The sequence below is a fragment of the Dermacentor albipictus genome, chromosome 1 (genome assembly GCF_038994185.2).
Source record: "Dermacentor albipictus isolate Rhodes 1998 colony chromosome 1, USDA_Dalb.pri_finalv2, whole genome shotgun sequence".
Lineage (NCBI taxonomy): Eukaryota > Metazoa > Arthropoda > Arachnida > Ixodida > Ixodidae > Dermacentor > Dermacentor albipictus.
The window spans coordinates 180,152,602-180,170,804 of NC_091821.1; the positions used below are offsets into that span (position 1 = coordinate 180,152,602).

At 43.7% G+C, this 18,203-nt stretch overlaps 1 protein-coding gene across 2 annotated transcripts in view; it reads left to right on the forward strand.

Annotated features, from left to right (window-relative positions):
- The window catches only part of alpha-Man-Ib (alpha-Mannosidase class I b), a 55,700-nt gene that overhangs the window by 17,734 nt on the left and 19,763 nt on the right, over window positions 1-18,203 (forward strand). For both annotated transcript variants that reach the window (XM_065426439.2, XM_065426438.2), the window contains exons 5-8: window positions 1,539-1,727; window positions 8,251-8,438; window positions 11,039-11,162; window positions 15,598-15,795. In XM_065426439.2, the coding sequence (XP_065282511.1) occupies window positions 1,539-1,727; window positions 8,251-8,438; window positions 11,039-11,162; window positions 15,598-15,795 (699 nt within the window). The remainder of the gene's footprint in view (window positions 1-1,538; window positions 1,728-8,250; window positions 8,439-11,038; window positions 11,163-15,597; window positions 15,796-18,203) is intronic.

Genomic DNA, 18,203 nt, shown 5'->3' on the forward strand with positions numbered 1-18,203 from the left:
CTCGCACAAGAGCACGCAGTCGATTTTGGACCAACCTTCGACTGAAGCTTGACTCTCTGTTTAATCTCTTACATTTTGAACACCACCGGTGCAAGTACCCTCATTGATTTCTGTACAATATTGTGAAACACTCCACATTACTGTACACCACTGTACAGGAACTAAACGAAGCATGTGGAGGCTCCAGTGCCAGTTGAATGCACGCTAGGCCACATTGCTTGCAAAGAAAAGCCGATAAAACGCAATAATTAACTCTGAGAAGGGCTTCCGCACGCTCTCTGACCTGACAATCATTGCTTTGTGAGCATCAAGAATGCAGGTAAGAGCAAACCAGGTGCTTGCTTCAGTGACTAAATCAAGTGTGCCCTGTACAGTAGCAAGTTACCTGCTTTCACGTTTGTGGAGCTACAGCTTTTTCGTTGAGCATGGCCATCGCTATGGCTAGTATTGACGGCCAACAAATCTTCTTAATATCTTTTTTTGCGTGATCTGACTTTAAAAAGTTGGGAACTAGGAACCAGCTGCATATTTTGTATATTTCATATCTTTTTTACTCTCAGTACTTATACTAAAAACAGTAAATCATTACTTTCATTTGTGTTCCTGGGGTGCTTCTTTGAAGTTTAACATAAGAGTTCTAAAAAATTGTCTGAAATTATTTCTGGTATACATCCATTCAAGACTCCAGTGATCAGGCTATAATTTTATGTATCGCAGTACCGTTGTACCATTGCGACTACTACGTCTTGAAATAAAATATTAAAACATGAATCTACTGAAAATGAGCGCATTTGTAGCGGTAATGAAAAAGTTAAGAGCATGCTTTTGTGAGCCACAATGTCGGCAGACATTTATTAGGAGGCATTCTTGCTTATGTTTCAAGTTGATTGCAGATGGCTTGTATTGTTTGATATTTTCAGCACTAATGCATCACATGAAGATGGTATTGCAGACTACAGGAGCTGCATAGGTGAAAAGATAATCCTGAAGTAGCACTGACCATTAACACAATATGCGTAGGGAGTCTACTATGCAAACAGTTCCATTGCTCTTACAGCTCACTGAAAGTTAATGGAGAGTTTTAGATTAGGGGGACGCAAGTGTTAAGGTCCGCTAATGCTTAGGGCCACGGTACTGCGCATATACAGTACCATGGCCCCAAGCACTAGCGGGGCCCAATGATTGCGTCCCCCTAATCAAAAATCTCTACTGGATGTTGAACTAGTGGTGGTGAACTAGTGGCTTTTCTGGACAGGTTTGAGGGGTTGGATTTTACTTTTAATGTGTACATTTTGACATAGGACTCTTTATTTATTTAGTTATTTTTGACAGGGCTTTGCTCAAACATGTGGCCTGTGGGCTGAGTGATCATCTTGGGTTTTCTGCACTTCCAAGCTTATATATTTTCAAGTCCTTAATCTGCATTTTTCTCCTCCCAAACACATATTGTGTTCCACAGGAAGCCGGATACTACATATGTAGCAAAGCTGCCTGTAGCATAGTCTCTCTGATGTTGTTCATTGTTTCCTGACTTGCAGCTGGAGCTTGGGCGCCGCCTGCTACCTGGGTTCCGGTCAGCATCAGGGGTGCCTTACTCTGACGTGAACCTTGCCTCCGGAGTGGCACATGCCCCTGTCTGGGCTCCAGACAGCAGTGTCTCGGAGGTGGCCACACTGCAGCTCGAGTTTCGTACTCTGAGTCGTGCCTCAGGGGACCCACAGTTTGAAGTATGTGGCACTTTCTTACGCTGCATACTGCAGACCACTTGCAGCTGCAGTAGTGGAAGTGCTGTTACAATTGTGCCAGTCCGCTTTGCTTTGTCATCCTGCTCCAAAATGGAAGTAACTCAGCCTGTAGATATGTAATTCAAAGGGGACCAGATATAGTTGTTCTACTAATACCTTATTCTATGAAATTTTGATAATTTAAACTCAAGCTGATTGATAGTTTGAAGTTATTCTTTGGTCACATCACAGCTTCATGCATTACAATAGAACAGTCTCACCAGGCAGTGAAACCTCGTTACTATAAACACCCCATTAATTAATTTGTCAGATTAACAGACTTTTCGGAAATCCCCTGCTTACTGCTTATAGTTTCAATGTAAAAATAATTCAGTACTACAAACTTCAGAATACCAAACTTTTCAGACTAGCAATCGTTATTCATTTTCCATGTCACGTTAGCAACGCCTCAGTACTACGAAATAATATTAAGAAATCTGGGGATTCTTGGGTTTCCATGTATCCTTCGTAGCAGCCGGAACAGTAGATTAGCAGGCGACAAGGCACAGAAAGCGGCCGCCGCCATGCATGGGTTTGGGAAGCCTGAGACAGCGCCAGAGGAGAAAAATGCAGGAGCGGACTTTTTTTTTCTATTGCGGAAGCGACGACGCATCAGGTTCTGTTAGCGCATGCTCCGCCCAGACAGGTGTCACCTAGCAATGGAGACACGTCTCTTTCTTTTATTGCCCTTTTTTTCTACACATGCCTCTTCTTTCTTTCATGCTTCTTTCTGTGGCTGTACCAGCTACGTGCACAGAGATATGTAACCTCCATGTTCACAGGGATGCCACACGGTTACACTTTCGAATATTTCAGTTGTTTGCCTTGAGTGAGACAGTTGTGGTGACCATGGGGGCAAGGAATGTGAACAACAAACAATAAGATATGTTGCGCTTTGGAAACGACATGGAGCTTCCTCTTTGCTGGTGGTTTTCTTGGCGTCCGCATCTCTTTTGCGTGCACCACTGTTACTATAAGGTGCTTTAATGGTGCATGATGGCAGAATATATGTTGAAAATAGCAACAGCTGTGTTTTCGTTGATAGCTCGTATGGTGCCATTTGATAAACTAATGGGTTGATGGGCAGAATGTTTCATTTTGGGGCTTTCACTATAAGGACTTTTCAGAATAATAAACAATTTGCACATTCCCTTAAGTTCATTATATGGAGATTTCACTATCAGTACTTCCATGAGCTTTCTGGAAGTTGCTCTTCCGACATATTAGTTGTGTCCTTCAGCTGATTGCAATAGGGCTCTTTAGTATGGCTGTAATGAATATCAAAATGTTCAGTTACAAATTGAATGGAAAAAGTTAACTTCGAATGTTGAATAATTAAATGCATATGCTGTATTTTTGCGCATATAACACGCGCCAAAATTTCAAGAAAATTATCAGTAAAGTGGAGGTGCTGGTTATATGCAAAGTTCACCTCGAAGTGTGTTTTCACAGCAACGCCAGTCGTGCTGCCGTGAAGCCACACCTCAAGGCAAGGTTCTCAGCCAGTCAGAGTTTCGTTATCTCCTAAGTAACCCCACCCTCTCCCCACTCCTGCATGTTAAAGCTCCCTTCTCCCCTCGTTGATGGTCGCCAATTCTTCTCCCCGTTACAGGTAGGCATGTTGCATTTAGTAGTTAGTGAATAGCGCACGTGGTGCCGGCAAATTCATGCGTGCAAGCTGATACATTCTCACGGCGTTCCTTTGATTCGCACAAAGCTCTTTGCAATACGGTAGTGAGACAAACCGCTGGTGGGATTTTCGGCTCGGTCGCGTTTGCTTCATCGCGATTGCCCATGTGAGGGCTTCTCCATCCGCACTGTCATCCGCTGTCATGTTAGTGCTAGTTGCGATGCGCTACGAATCATGTCACATATCATGTGACTGATTCGCCGTGAGAATGTCCGACGTGTGACTCCAGCTTTCACAGTATCGCCAAAGAATGGAGTACTGAGCTACTGACCAAACATATGACGTGGATGAGTCCGCTAGTGGAGACTGATTTTGCAAAAATGTGAACATTGTTGTATTCAGCTGTTTCCACAGATTATGCGTGAAAATATTTTTTTCTTTCCGGGCTGTTGTAATTGGGGGTGCAGGTTATACACGGTGGCAGGCTATACACACAAAAATATGCTGCATTCATTAGCAAGTTTCGTTATGTTAACATGTTGGAACATCGAAATTATGCTGTCATTGGTAAAAACATTAGACTAGTGAGACGTTATACTAAAAGATTGTGTATTTGACTCGTGCTAACTTGGAAAATTGGGTAATTCCCACTAGTTGTCTTTTCTCACCAACGTGTGCCTTATTTACAGCTTCAAATGCCCATAAACTCAGAGGCATTTGACGCTGTGCCAGCTGTCAGTCATCAAATTTTCTATCAAGCAATAAGCTCAAGATAGCGGGCGGCGCTGCAAAACTAATAAATGAGCAAGCTAAAAGTTGCACTCACACCCAACTAAAACAGTGTAGTGTTGTACTGTTTGCTATGACCGTTGTTTAGAAATAAACTGCAAGAACATTGTCTTTACTTTTCGTATGTTTCATGCCACTGCAAGCAGGACTTTTGCAGCACAGCTTGTGCAATAAGCCCCTACTGTTTTTCTTCACCTGACTGACTCACTGTTGTCAAGGTAGTGCAGTTGCAAGAATATAGCATAACCACCGATATCATGTTACAGTAGTTGTACTACATATACTGCAGGAAGTAGGGAGAGAGCACCTTTGAATGCATGAAATAAGAAGGCCGTAGTTTCACTGGAAAGGCGAAGCATAGATTGCAGTACTAAATTAGTATACAGCTACACAAAGTAAGGATAGTAGCTTTATCAGCCTTGTAAACATTTGCTTACTGATGAAATTAACAAGCATGGTGTTACACGTGGGCAAGCAAACATGAACACATCTCACTTGATGACCGCGTACACTCGCACGCAAAATGCTGGCGTGAGGAAGCATGGCATCAGCAGCAAGCACATTGACTTTCATGCTGCCTCTTGCATCAACACAAACTAAGCGGCAAGAACACAGTGCACACAAAGCTATCAGCATTTGGTGCACACTGTCCCCATCGCAGATCAGTTTCAAGATAGGGCCACGTCATACGCAGTTTCCACCGGTGTAGAACGCCTTCCCCTCCCTTTTTGCCCCCCCCCCCCCATATTGCCTTGCATGCGATGGAAGATGGTGCAATACCTTCCTTTGCATGCACGAAATGGAGCCACCATTGTCAGTTCACCCCCACACACTTTCACTCACAGATACAGCATAAGCGTGAGGCGACGATGTTATTGCTCTTGGACTTTATGTGGAATGTCCTGGCAATGCCGACGGCAGCGGTGGAAATCGCCTGGAGTGTCCATATAATTGCTATTGCAATAAGAAATGTTTTGATGATAAATTCAAGTAAGCACGTGTAATGCACCCATGGTCGTTCAGAACAATACCTTTTAGCATACCTTGATGCATGCAGGAATCGTGTTAATCATGTTCATGGAACATCCATAGCCTGCGAGATCTGTGCTGCAAGTCTTCGCTCTAGCTAGGGCGCATATTATGGTAGAGAATTGGCCATTTTTCTATCCTAAAATGTTGTTACAGCATGTGATATGCTGCACGGAGACTCGGCATGGGCATACGGTGGGGAGCTGGCACATTTGCAGAGTGAAGCCAGACACATAGACAGGAATCGCGGCTGAGGTTTGGCCCGTGCGACCTATACTCCCACAAATAGCATTCTTATTGCAGTTGGGTTCTTTTATGCAGTTTCCCCCATCCACTTTCATTGCACTCTAAGTGAACCCTTGCTGGCAGACCCATGCCCCTTGCTCCTGGGGTGCTGGCTTTTTGGCAAATCTTGGGTGTCTAGTGGTTGAGCTCTTTTTATAGGTGAAATTCCGCCAGCAGCACAAATTTGTTGCAATGTCCAGCACGAAATCAGACACATATTCTTAGATTAGACAGAAACAAGCGCTAAGAACTGTGTTTGCTCCCACACAGCCAGCAGTATATTCGGTTTGTTTTGAATATTCGTATCCAGCTGCGTACATATTCAAAAATTTTCTAATATCTAGTTTTCGAATCAAATACAAATATGAAAAATATAATATTCACTGGTATTTCAAATTTTTTAATATTTGCACACCCCTACTTTTTAATCATCTGAGGTTTCTTGCATGTATCACCGATTTGGATGGCCACCAAACTTGGTTGAAATCACTGCCCACATTTCTGATGTATGTTTATCATCGTAATGCATTGAATAAACTTGTTTCCATCCATTTGTGACAGTGTATTTATATAAGGAAATAAGTATTGAAATTTGCTTGTTTTTACTTTTTCACAGAATCAAACCAGTAGCAGAAATAGAGCTTCCAGAAAGCGTGTTTCCTTGTTCTACCTTAAAGCATACACATTCAACTTTAGTGAATGGCTACTTTAGTCAGGTACAACAGGCGGCGAACAAGTTCTGTCAGCTAAAGATAGCTGTGTGATACAACATGGAGCGTTCTGCGTGATATTCAAATGAATACTTTCATTTTACTCAAGTGCAAAACTTGTAAAGTCCTCTATCCTGCTCAAAGGCCTGCTGCATGAGCCAGTTTTGTTGATGTATTTGATACACCTGAACCTTTGGTTCTTTTGTAAAGGTGCAGAGTCGGAGGCCTTTTCTTGCATGCTGCTGCTGCTATTTTTGCATATTGATGCACTTAGAGTGTTCTTGTCTATTGAATGTAATCAAGAGGAACAGAATAAGTCACACAGATTCTTTAATTATTCTGCTTTCACATTTCTCAGAGCAGAAACAAAGTGATGGCAATCGGGGAAATACAACTGTAGCATCAATGGTGCAGCACAACTCCTGGCAAAATCAGTATGTTGGAATACAAGACTGCTAGTAATTCAAACAAGATGCAGGACAGCCAATTTTTACAAGGCTCTCCTGTTATGCTCACTGCTTAGCACAAAAATCTGACTTCTGAATGTAAATTTAAAATGCCACATTGTTTTGTTGTACAGCCTGGCATATGCAGTACTTGCATGTTTTCTCCATGCTGTGTGCACTCTAGCTGATGTATCATGTATCTTTTCTTAGCACCTGGCTTTGACAAAACAGACTATCAGCTCCTTTCAAAAACTCAAAAAAGCTTTTCTGTACAATAAAAAGTCCTCTGCAATGAAATATTCTTTATTATGGCAGCATGGGCCGTCTTCAGGGCCACAATTAGTTGCAGCATGTTGGGGTCTGACATGCGGTAACTTTCTGCAAGAACCTGTTTGAATTAAAGAATGCTGTGCAGGCTTGCCTTTCAGGTAAAGCTGAACGGGCCCTGAAACACTTTTTGAACATTGTAAAAAAACTTTCCCAACCTGTTAGCCAGGCTCCTGGGAACATGGGAGCCAAATATTATTGCACTGCATGCAGCAGAGAATTTACAATCTCGTGTCAAAAATAATGAACAGATGCTTTCTCTCGCCTCCGCAGTGTCGTCGTCAAAAGCTGATCGAAAGCAGTTGGCCCACCAACGCTGTTGGCTGATTCATTATCGCGAGAACATTCTCAATAATACATAATTTCTAATTTTGTGTTAAATGAATGAAAACTGTATATGTGACTGTGATCTCAAAAACTGAAAAAATAATTTCATCTTTGCACTGTGCGTAGCTGCATCTGCTGCACATGGCCTCTGCGATGGCAGCAGCCTCCAAGTTCAGCAGGCACTGTTGTACTCAAATTGAGCCTGAACTTCTTCACCATAGTGGCTGTGAAAAGGATTACCGCTGTGCAGGGCAGCTGACTTGGTACAAAGCTTTGCATAGGGCGATTTTTTTTTTTCTTTGCACAGTGTTGGCATTTTTCTAGTCCTAGAAATTGTGTCTTTTTCTGTAAAAGAAAACTTATTGCGTAAATAAATGTACCTATTTTTTAACCATGAGTGAAGGTTTTGTGCATTTACAAGCAGGCTGCTCCTAGCAGATAACATTTGCACAAGTTGATAACATTGCATAACAGTTTGCACAAGTTTATGTGCAAACATACTATCATGAATAGTTCCAAGATTCTAAGAAGGGGGGGGGGCTTATTTAGAGAAAACCTACTGTTCATACTCAGGCTTGAGCCCTTTCTTTAAGTGAAATGTAGCATTATTCTTGATAGACATCATGTAAGAAGAATTTTGTTATAACTTTTATGGTCCCTGCTCTAGTTTACACCACTAGAATGTTTATTTGTGCGCAGACTTTCATACTATGCCAAGGTTCGGTATTTTTACGGGTTTACATTTTACCCTTGACTGCAATTGCTAGCTCCAGGGCTTTTCAGAATTTTGACCTGTGGTGTGTAAGATCCTGATTTGTTGCAGTAAGCATCTAGACAAGCATTTATGACACACCAGGCACACACCTGTGGGATGTGTACGTGATAGTTTAGTACATATCACCATGGTAACATTTCTTTTGCAGAAGAAGGCCTTTGCCGTGTCAGAGCTGTTGCACCAGTTGCCCAAAAAGGAAGGCCTAGTGCCCATGTTCATCAATGCGGAGACTGGCCGCTTCAATGCTGATTCTACATTGACCTTGGGGGCTCGAGCTGACAGCTACTATGAGTACCTCCTGAAGCAGTGGCTCCAGACAGGAAAGACCATTGACTGGTGAGCAGCTAGATGCTGTCCTAGATGCTGTAATGGCCTGCTTTAAAAAGCAAGTCATTCTGTGAGGCGCAAGGGCTCATATTTATAGCACTAATCGCAGAGTGGACATCCTGGAGTCCTATGAAGGTCTACAAAAGTACTGATTGTTTGTTTGCACAAGTAGACAGTCTGTTACATTCATTTCCACCCCATCATTATCACATATCCTTGCAAACACTGCCCATAGGTGTACGGTTAAACCTGGATGTAACAAAATTGAAAAAATTCAAATTTTTTTTTTATATCCAGGTTTTCGTTGCATGCAGTTTTCGAGTAAAAACTAGCATAGATCATGCAAAAACAAAATGTGACGGATGCTTAACTACCCTCTGAAACATTTGTTTAGCAGAAAAAAAACTGTGATTTTTGCTTGCTGTTTCCGCACAAGAAATGACATGACGCGGTGCTCCAATGAAACTGAACCATCCAAGGCTGCCTCATCGTCCTGTGAACAGACGTGACGGTGCAAAACTTTCATAACCTCCTTCATGGTAGGCATCGCAAACAGTGCATCTGCCTCTGACAAACCGTCACTGCAATCTTTGGTTTCTACAAGTGCCGCTTCTGAGACCTCTTCCGTAGATACAGCACCACTGTCTGCCCACAAAAGTCAGGAAGTCGGATGTCGTTGGGAGCTCCACCACTCGCGTGTAGTGCATCCCACACTTCGGTGACATCAGGTGTATTTGAAGGTACCTCTTCATCTTCGCAGACTCCAGCTTGGGTGACTGTACATATCTGGGCCTTCACAAAGCATTTAGAGACTGTCTCTGCTCTAACTTCTTGCCAGGACGCAGCAAGCATCTTGATCGCATGAAAGATATCAATTTTCATCTGCTGTTCAAAATGAATATCCAGTAGAATCTTGTCCATCAAGCGGCAGTGATAGCAGCACTTAAAGCTGTTAATGACCCCTTTGTCTAAGGGCTGAATTAGGGATGTGCAATTTGTGCAGGAAAATACTGCAGCTCGATGTTCGAGAGCTGAAGGCCTTATGCGTGGTGCACAGAGCAATTGTCAAGCAGAAGGCAGGTTTGACAACCTTGTCACTTGATGTCTTCGTTGACTGCTTCAACCAGTCAGAGGGAATTTCCCATGTCATCCAGGCTCTCAAATTAGCCGGATATTTCACCCAATAACAAATGAGACTCTCTTATCACTATCATCACTATTGGTGCAAAGCAAAACCGTCATGTGGAGTTTGCTTTGTTTTCCGCCGCAACAGTCATCTCCTTTGAGCGCCAGCTTGTGATTTGGCAACATCTGATAGAACAAAACCATCTCACTGGCATTGTACAAGTCCGCCGCCTCATAGCGGCTGATGATGTCAGGCAGCTTCTTGGCCATCTACGAAGCAAAGGCTTTACAGTGTGCAGAGGCAGACTCAACGCTAATAACTCTACCGACGACACTGTTCCGGCTCTTGAATCCTTGTAACCAGCCCATACTTGTCTTGAAGTCATCATGGCCAAGGATGCACGCAAGATCCTTAGCTTTCTGCTGCAGGATCGTGCCACTTGTGGGCATGTTTCGTGCTCATGTGCTCAGAAACCATGTAAAAACAGCCTTTTCCACGTAAATGTACATAGACGGCTTCAGCCTTTTTTTCTTGCAACTTGTACCCGGCTCCGCTGCATTGCGGGTCCTGTCTCTTGAACTCAAGATTGTCAATAGGCAGGTGGCTGGGATGTTGAACTGGGCAGTGACATTCTTCTTCTTTTTGCCTGCGGAAATCGCATTCACAGTGGCAAGTTTGTCTTCAGCAGACAAAGCTTTGCGTTTTCTGATTACAGAACTCATATTCGCAGCGAACCGACATGGCCAACAATGAAAGCATGCCCGGTGCCACGCTGAGACAGGAGTAAGCCTAACACAGATAAGCGCCAAACTGAGCAGGCATAGTAGTGCCACCTGATGTCACAATTACATAAGCAAAAGCTGCAGAGCATGGCCTTTGAGATGGTCCGCCAGCCCCGACGCCCAACGCAGCAATGACACGCCGGCTGACAATCTCGAACGCCATGTGAGAAGGTTGCTCTGCTTACCACTGAGCGCTGCTAGCTGTTCTAGCGGCTGTTGTGTCATTATCGCAGTGAGCACTCATTTGTGATCGTATGCATTCCTCTCGCAGCCTGCCCATTATCTTACATATTTTTAATTACAAATGCACGTTGTGCATACAAATTTTCAGTAAAGTTGCGGCTGTAAATAATAAATGATCGTTGTTGCAAATTCGTTAGATCAGGGTCAGTCATCGCAACGCCTTCGTTACATGGAAGTCACAAATACATGAGCTTCTATGGGGATAGCATTGAGGATTGAGAAAAATATGTAAAATGCAGGAATTCGTTACATAGAGGTTCATTACATCCAGGGTTAACTGTAGTAAGTATAAGTAATCAGTTGCCTGAAGGTTAATGCTACACTATCCATTACTGTAAATCTGTTATTCATGATGAGCGGGGGGCTACAGGTGTACATTTAAAGTTACCGTATGCTTCATTTTATTTGCACTCTTCCTTTTTTTTTTTGCTAATTGAAAATTTTAATATTCAATGCAGGCTAAAAGACGACTACCTGGCTGCTGTGGAAGGTGTGCAGAAGCATTTGGTTAGGCGTTCAGAGCCCAACAAATTGCTTTTTATTGGAGAACTTGTGCGTGGTCGGACCTTCTACCCCAAAATGGTATGGTTAATTAAAGTTACTTTTCAGGGAGCATAGCACATATTGGAAGCTTCAGCATGAATTACATATACAGTTGATAGACCCAATAATGAAATCAGCGTGGCAAGCGAAAAAATTTTATTCGTGAGAATTTCGTTGTGAAATTAGACAGCGCAGACATCAAGATGTGCTGAGAAATGGAAGTTCACTGTGAAACTTCCGTTAGCCTACTTTGGTAAGCCTGTCTCGAGGCTATCTAGAACCGCACTGCCAACAGCATAAAGTACGCCCCATGCAAAAGTTAGCGATGGCGGCTGAGGCATGGAGTGGTATCCCCATCATATAAAACCACACTGCCAACAGCAGAAAGTATGCCTCGCATGTCAATTAGTGATGGTGGCAGTGGCATAGAGTGGTATTCTCCATCACTTTCGGGGATATGATCACTTTTGTGAAAGCTCCGCGATTTGACAGCATTCCTGCATTGCTAAGCACACCGTCTTGGCACCAGGAATGCTGTTAGCCTTGTGCATGAAACTCTCCCAAAGACACCTACGCATAAGGTGCAGAGACACGAAATACATTGAATCCTATAAGCGTTTACTGCGGATACGAAAATATTTCATTTGAGAATGTTGTTCTCTCTGTCTTTCATTATCACAGAGTTTGACTGTAATCTATTTTCATAATTTTTGTTTGGAGTAAGTGTGTGGAATCCACAATCTGATATTCATCATCAGTTAATCCCCAGGCTGATATACCGTATTTACTCGCATAATGATCGCACTCGCGTAATGATCGCACCCCTAAAATTTGTAGTCAAAATTCGATTTTTTTTTATTTCCCGCGTAATGATCGCACCCCGAACTTGCCGCAGCGATATGTCTTGTGCTAAGTCTAGCGAATAATGATCGCGCTTACCACCTGTCGAATGCTACGCGAACGACTCTTCAAGACAAGCCAAGCGGCCTGCACGCACTAAACATTCTTAAGTAGATGCCTCATTTCATTACTTTCATCACTTTCCGCACTTCCATGACAAAATGAGGTACAACCAAACTTGCCTTTATTATGGGTTGGCTTTATAATGGCTGATGTCAACAAAAACAATAAAGGCGCATTTCGATTATTTTCATCTGCTTTTGCACTCGTGAGCACGCAACAAATCGCGCGCGGCAATGATAGTAGCCACGTTTACTCTGATACGTTAAAAGTGTACCCTATTCATACGCCGACGCTTGTAACACAGCTAAGATATTCGCCCACCCTTAGCGGAAAGTAGTGAAGACAGATGCCGCAGTTTCCGCAGCATGCCCGTCATGTGTTTCTGTCACTGGCAGCTAAGCGCGCCCACCTATTTCTGTCCCCTCAAAGTGGACATGGCTACATTATTGCCGCAAACTTGCCGATATTAACGATATTATTCATCACTAATACGGAAGAAACTGTTTCAATGCACGCAATGTACTCACGAGAAGAAAAAAAAAATCGCGTTCGGCGCGTTCGGCTCGCTCCGCTAGCCGCCATTTTTGTTTTGGTGTCCCGCACCCGCAATCTCGCATCCCGCAGCAAACGCGGACGAAAAAAAAATTTTTTTTTTCCCGGGAAATTTAACCCGCGTAATGATCGCACCCCTGAATTTGCTTCAATTTTTCTGACAAAAAAAGTGCGATCATTATGCGAGTAAATACGGTACGTCAGTTGATGCCATTATTGAGAAGGTCCCACAGTAGCCGACTGATTTTCCGAACCTTGCAGGGACTGAAATATAGTCCTAAATATTGAACAGTCAGAAAAACTCGGTTCACCGAAAGAAATGAAATTTATTAAGGTTTAGAGTGGCTTAAGAAAATTCCTAATGATGCCCTGCCTTGGAAGGCAGGGTATCACTTGGAGGCGATCAGATTTGCTTAGATTTGCGCAAGAGTTATGTCGTCTCCGTATACAGTCGACAAGAGCGTCACCACATTAGCGACCTCTGTTGGTGGAGATCGCCATGGAGATAGAAGAAACGAGCCATGTTTCTTCGCACCAGTTGGCTCTCGCAAAGGCACAGGAGGTGGCGTTGATCACACAAACATGAAGCCGCACAAGCATGCACAATGATTTGACAATGTCTCCGAGACACGAAGAAACGAGCATGTTTCTTTGCACCACTTGGCTCTCGCAAAGGCACAGGAGGTTGCGCCATTAACACAAATGTGAAGCCGCACAAAGATGTGCAATGCTTCCGAGACACACCTGCTCTGTGGACACCGCATGCAAAATAGCAATTGAAACTTAAAAAAGGAAAGATAGGGAAAAAAAAAAACGGATCCCGCATTAAGTAATTATGACGATATTGCGGCCACTGGAAGCCAAGCCAGCAGAAAATCCAACATGGCGGCTTTTAAGATCAGGTAGCATGGCTCAGAATGGTGATTTAGTCTGGAAAATCAAACTTTGGCAGCTAAATTCGTCTGAAAAATTGGTCGCAAAAATGCAATAACTCATGGAAACCCTGGAAGTGCATATACAAAGTCCAGAAGATCCAACAAGTCCGAATTTTTGGAGTCCAAAAAATTCGTCGGCTACTGTAGACTCCCGTTAAGACGAACCCGGTTAAGCCTAATTTTCGTATATACAGTGAAAGCTCGTTAATTCAAACTTCAATAATTTGAATTTATGGATAATTCGAACTGTACGATTTGGTCCGGCCAAGGTCCACAGAAGTCGATGCACAAAAAAAGCCCGTTAATTCGAACGTGAGAAGGTTCCACCACGGATAATTCGAACTACGCGCCACCGTGCCGGCGGCTTGGCACCTTGCACACGGCCAGAGAAACGCGCCTACTGCCTACACACAAGGCTCGGTCGCCTCCGGAACGGAGACAACGGTGAGAGAATGCAAAATCGGAAAATATCTAACCGGCGTGGGTTCAGCCAAAAGGCAGCGGCTGCTGCCTCCTCTCCGTTCTACATGACCTCCGATACTTCTTGCCCGTCGGGAATCTCGGAGGCTTTGCAAATCTTGTGTAGCTGCTAATGTTGTGCGGCAGGTGGTGCGGCAAGCACCGAAACACAGTGAATCAAGTGCGTCGCAGCTGCGCTTGCAATCAAGAACTGACGAATCGGGACCTTCGCCACATTCACATGTTCAGCGTATTTGTATCGGCAGTCTTCATCGGTTGTGCACGTCCGTTTTCAGCTTAGGATGTTCTGGCCGTCGCGATTCTTTATGATGGTGTTAAACCTCGGCTAATGTTCGTTTCGGTGGACGCCGGTGGTGTGGCACAGTCGGGCCCAGAGCTGCGACTTGAAGATGGCGTATGCCCGCGGCACACGCCATCACTTTCTGACGTGCCCTACTGCTTCCAAATCGCAGTGTACTGTTGTTCTCCTTCACTTTCGTTAGTTCGAACTTTCGTTAAATTGAACTGAAGTGGCTTCCCCTTGCGGTTTGAATTAATGAGCTTTTACTGTATAAGGAACACTGTGTGAACACTTGGCTGTTTCCTCATAGGTACAATGCAAAATAAATGCGCTAAATGCAAACCACTAATTTGGCAAAGCTGAACTTTTGCTGTCGTTACAGACGCCTGCTACTTGTCTCAGTTAGAAGGGCTTGGGTTGCCAGACTTTGATGAGGCAACTGTGATAGCTACATGAGGAGCAAATGGGGTTTCTGTGCACTTAAACAGCTGCGCCAGCATTGACAACAGCATGGAAACCCACAGGGCTTACCATGGAGATAATTGGGAAGGTTTTTAAGTTTCTTTTGCAGGCTGATCACTTATGATCATGACACTGTCCAGTAGCCATAAGAACTAGCGGTGTTCTCACATGATGCAGCTGCAATCTTTTTCTGCATTTTTTTTGTCAATGTGAAGGTCTTGAATTATGTTTAGCTAGATAGGTGAAATGTCAGCTTTTGTGACAGCGCACAGGTTTGCACAGTACTACTGGCAAGCAACAATTACTCAATAGAATAAGTGTGCATAATGTCTTGATCATTGTGCTGAGCAGAAAAAATTGTCAGGAAAAGAGATTCCATGCCAACAGGACAGAAGCAAAGCAGTTGTTTTGCAATATGCTCATCTAATAAATCTTTCTTTTCTTACATCTGCCTTTTGGTTTTAATAATGTTTCATTTATAGTTTTGTATCATTAATATGTAGGTTCGCCAAGAATAATACATTTTGACATGTTTAAATAACTTTTAAGGTGAACTTCTGGTTATGTGAGCAGATTTTTACTGTTCCTACAAGAGCGTCTTAACAGAAGTCTACTGTACTTAAAAAAAGAAATAAAAGCGATAAATAAATCATGAAAATGATGCTTAGACAGTCTTAAAGGAACTCTGACAGTGATTGTTAGGCAAAGTTACTTTGCCAAAGTGTTATGTTGTTTGGTGTCATGTTTGTAGAGTGGACCAGAGAGCACATTTGCTCCCTTTATGATGTATCGGTAATTACAGGACCACTTGGTGTGCTATTTTCCTGGGACATTGATGCTGGGCCACGTTGTTGGAGGAATGCCACAAGGCCACATGGAACTAGCTTTAGACCTTATGGACACTTGTATACGCATGTATTCAATCAACCCAACATTCTTGTCACCTGAGATTGCCCACTTCAACCTGAAACCACAGGGAACTCGTGATATCTTGATAAAGGTGAGTTGGTGGGCCGTTTCCCTTTCTCTGCTGCATAAGGTCTGTTTCTTTCTTGAATCTTTCCATGTTGTATACAACACTTTAGGTGGTTATACTGAAGACAATATCCTGCTTTGTATAATGGCATCCAAAAATTCGAATTCAGTGTGTCTTGCATCATGCTTCATGAGTTCAAGGATCATGTAAATGCACTTTTTTTTTTAGGAAAAAGACGTTAAAGGGACTCTGAAACGATTTTGACGATTTTGTACAAGCATACTGAGTCACTAGAGTAGGTCCTTCTGATCATTAATTGACGCATCTAAGTGCTCCGCATGAAGCGTGTAATTTATTATAACGTTTTAAAAATGTACATTGCTGCCGATCGCAGCACACCGCTCGGCTGAATTTTTAGCCAGCCCCTAACCACTTGACGTAAATTGTCCTAATGACGCTAGTAGGGCGAGCTATACGATTGGCTATCCAGGGCGCATAATCGATAATTTTATGGCGAACAAATGTTGTTCGTAATAACTGGAATGTTAGTTAATTTGTTTTTATAAAAAGAAAGTAACAGAAAGAGAATGCACAAGAACAATTTCTCACTACATTTAAGCGCATTTCCGGCACACAGCAATTGTGGTCTGCTTGTGCTACAATGTGCTCCGTGTTGACGAAAGCTCCGCAGTTAGTGTCTGTCTCAGTCTTTTTGCAAGCACCATGATTCGCCTTTGTTGCATTGTGGGCTGCAAACGTAGCGACTGGCAATATATCAGGCTGCAACATCGTGTCCCTCTGCAAGGCAGCAGACGAGCGGAGTGGCTGCAGCACACCGGACCGTCGCTGTCCATTAGGAGCCAGGATTTGCTCGTTTGCGGCCGTCACTTTACAACAAAATATTACTACCACAATAGCGTTTCGCGAGTCAGGTATTCGGGTAAATGCAAGCGTAAAGCGACAGGGACTGGCCGTTTGACTGTGCTGTTTCACAGGATGAGCAGAAGCGCAAACGTGAATGATCTGCACGGTGCAGCCACCTGGTGGCACAGAGCTCAACCAAACACAGTAGCAGTAACGAAGTGTATTCTTTGCTGCTGGTCTAAATTTTTCTCAGGAGCGTAATTGTTAACTCGTTGTTTTTGTAAATGTTTAAAATGTTTTTCACTTGGTTAGAGCAATATTAGCTCTTTGTTTGGCTGGTTAAAGGGACACTAAAGGCAAATACTAAGTCGGCATGGACTGTTTACATACCATTCCAGAAACATTGCAACACTTGTTTCGTGCCAAGAAAAGACTTATTTTACGAGAAAATTGCATCTGAAGGCTCCGAATACCTTTTTCGAAATTAAAACCTCCCGCCACCTAACCGGGGGAGTGGTGACGTTGCATACACCATCACCACCCTTTACTGCCGTCGGTGAGTAAAACAGCACTTGACAGATGGCGGTACTGAGCCAAGAAAGAGTGGTGGATTCGCCTCTGCAGCTGCTTTTCGGTCAAGTGGCATGGACTGTTCGCGCATCCCGCAACATCACTTGAAAGTTGAATTCTCTGCTACTTGCAGTTTGTGCGAGTTTCGCGAGTCAGCAAAACCAGCACAGCACTACGCAATCAGGAAAGTAGTGAAACATGAAAGCACGGGCGACTCAGGGTCGAGCGAAAACGAAACCTGTCGACCGCCCGCATCGTTGTCAACAGTGATTTAGTTCTTTTTTCTAAAAATGAAATAGAACTGGACAGGTAGCATTTTATTTCATCTTATAATACAAGGATGTTTTTTTTCAACGAGTAGTAGAGTACTACAGTCGAACACGGATATATCGAACTCGAAGGGGATCGCGAATTAATTCGATATATTAAAAATTCGATATAAAAAATACAGGCCCAGAGACTTTACCTGTGGCGGACGATGACCTACCGATCGGCGCATTCAAGAATGACAACTATTTCCGCACGCAACGACGCAACGTAATGCTATATTTGCGTGAAAAAAAAATCGCTTATGTTGGTCTGCTTCTTCGCCTTGCAAATGAAATTAAAGACTCCAACCTCGATCTTATCGACGCTGTTCAGGTGCGAAAGCCCGGTTCCTTCCATGTCGCCGCCACTTCAGCGGCGGAGTACGAGCGTGTAGCCGCGCCCTCGTCCGGACGATCTTCGTCGCCACTCGAGCTGTTAGCCTGGGTCCCTCCGACTGCAGCTACAATGTCCTCGTCAGCGAGGCTCGCAACAGCCTGAACATTGCTGTCAACGTTCACAAAATCGTCAGCAGACACTTCGGCTGGAAAGGCAGCCGGGAAAAGGGACGACAACTCGCGAAACGCGTCGTCCATGCACTCGTCGCCGTCTTCGCAGGTTTCGGGAAGTTTGGCCGTCACGAGGCCTGCCTTCCGGAAGCAGTTGGCCACAGTATCCTGCTTCACGTCTCT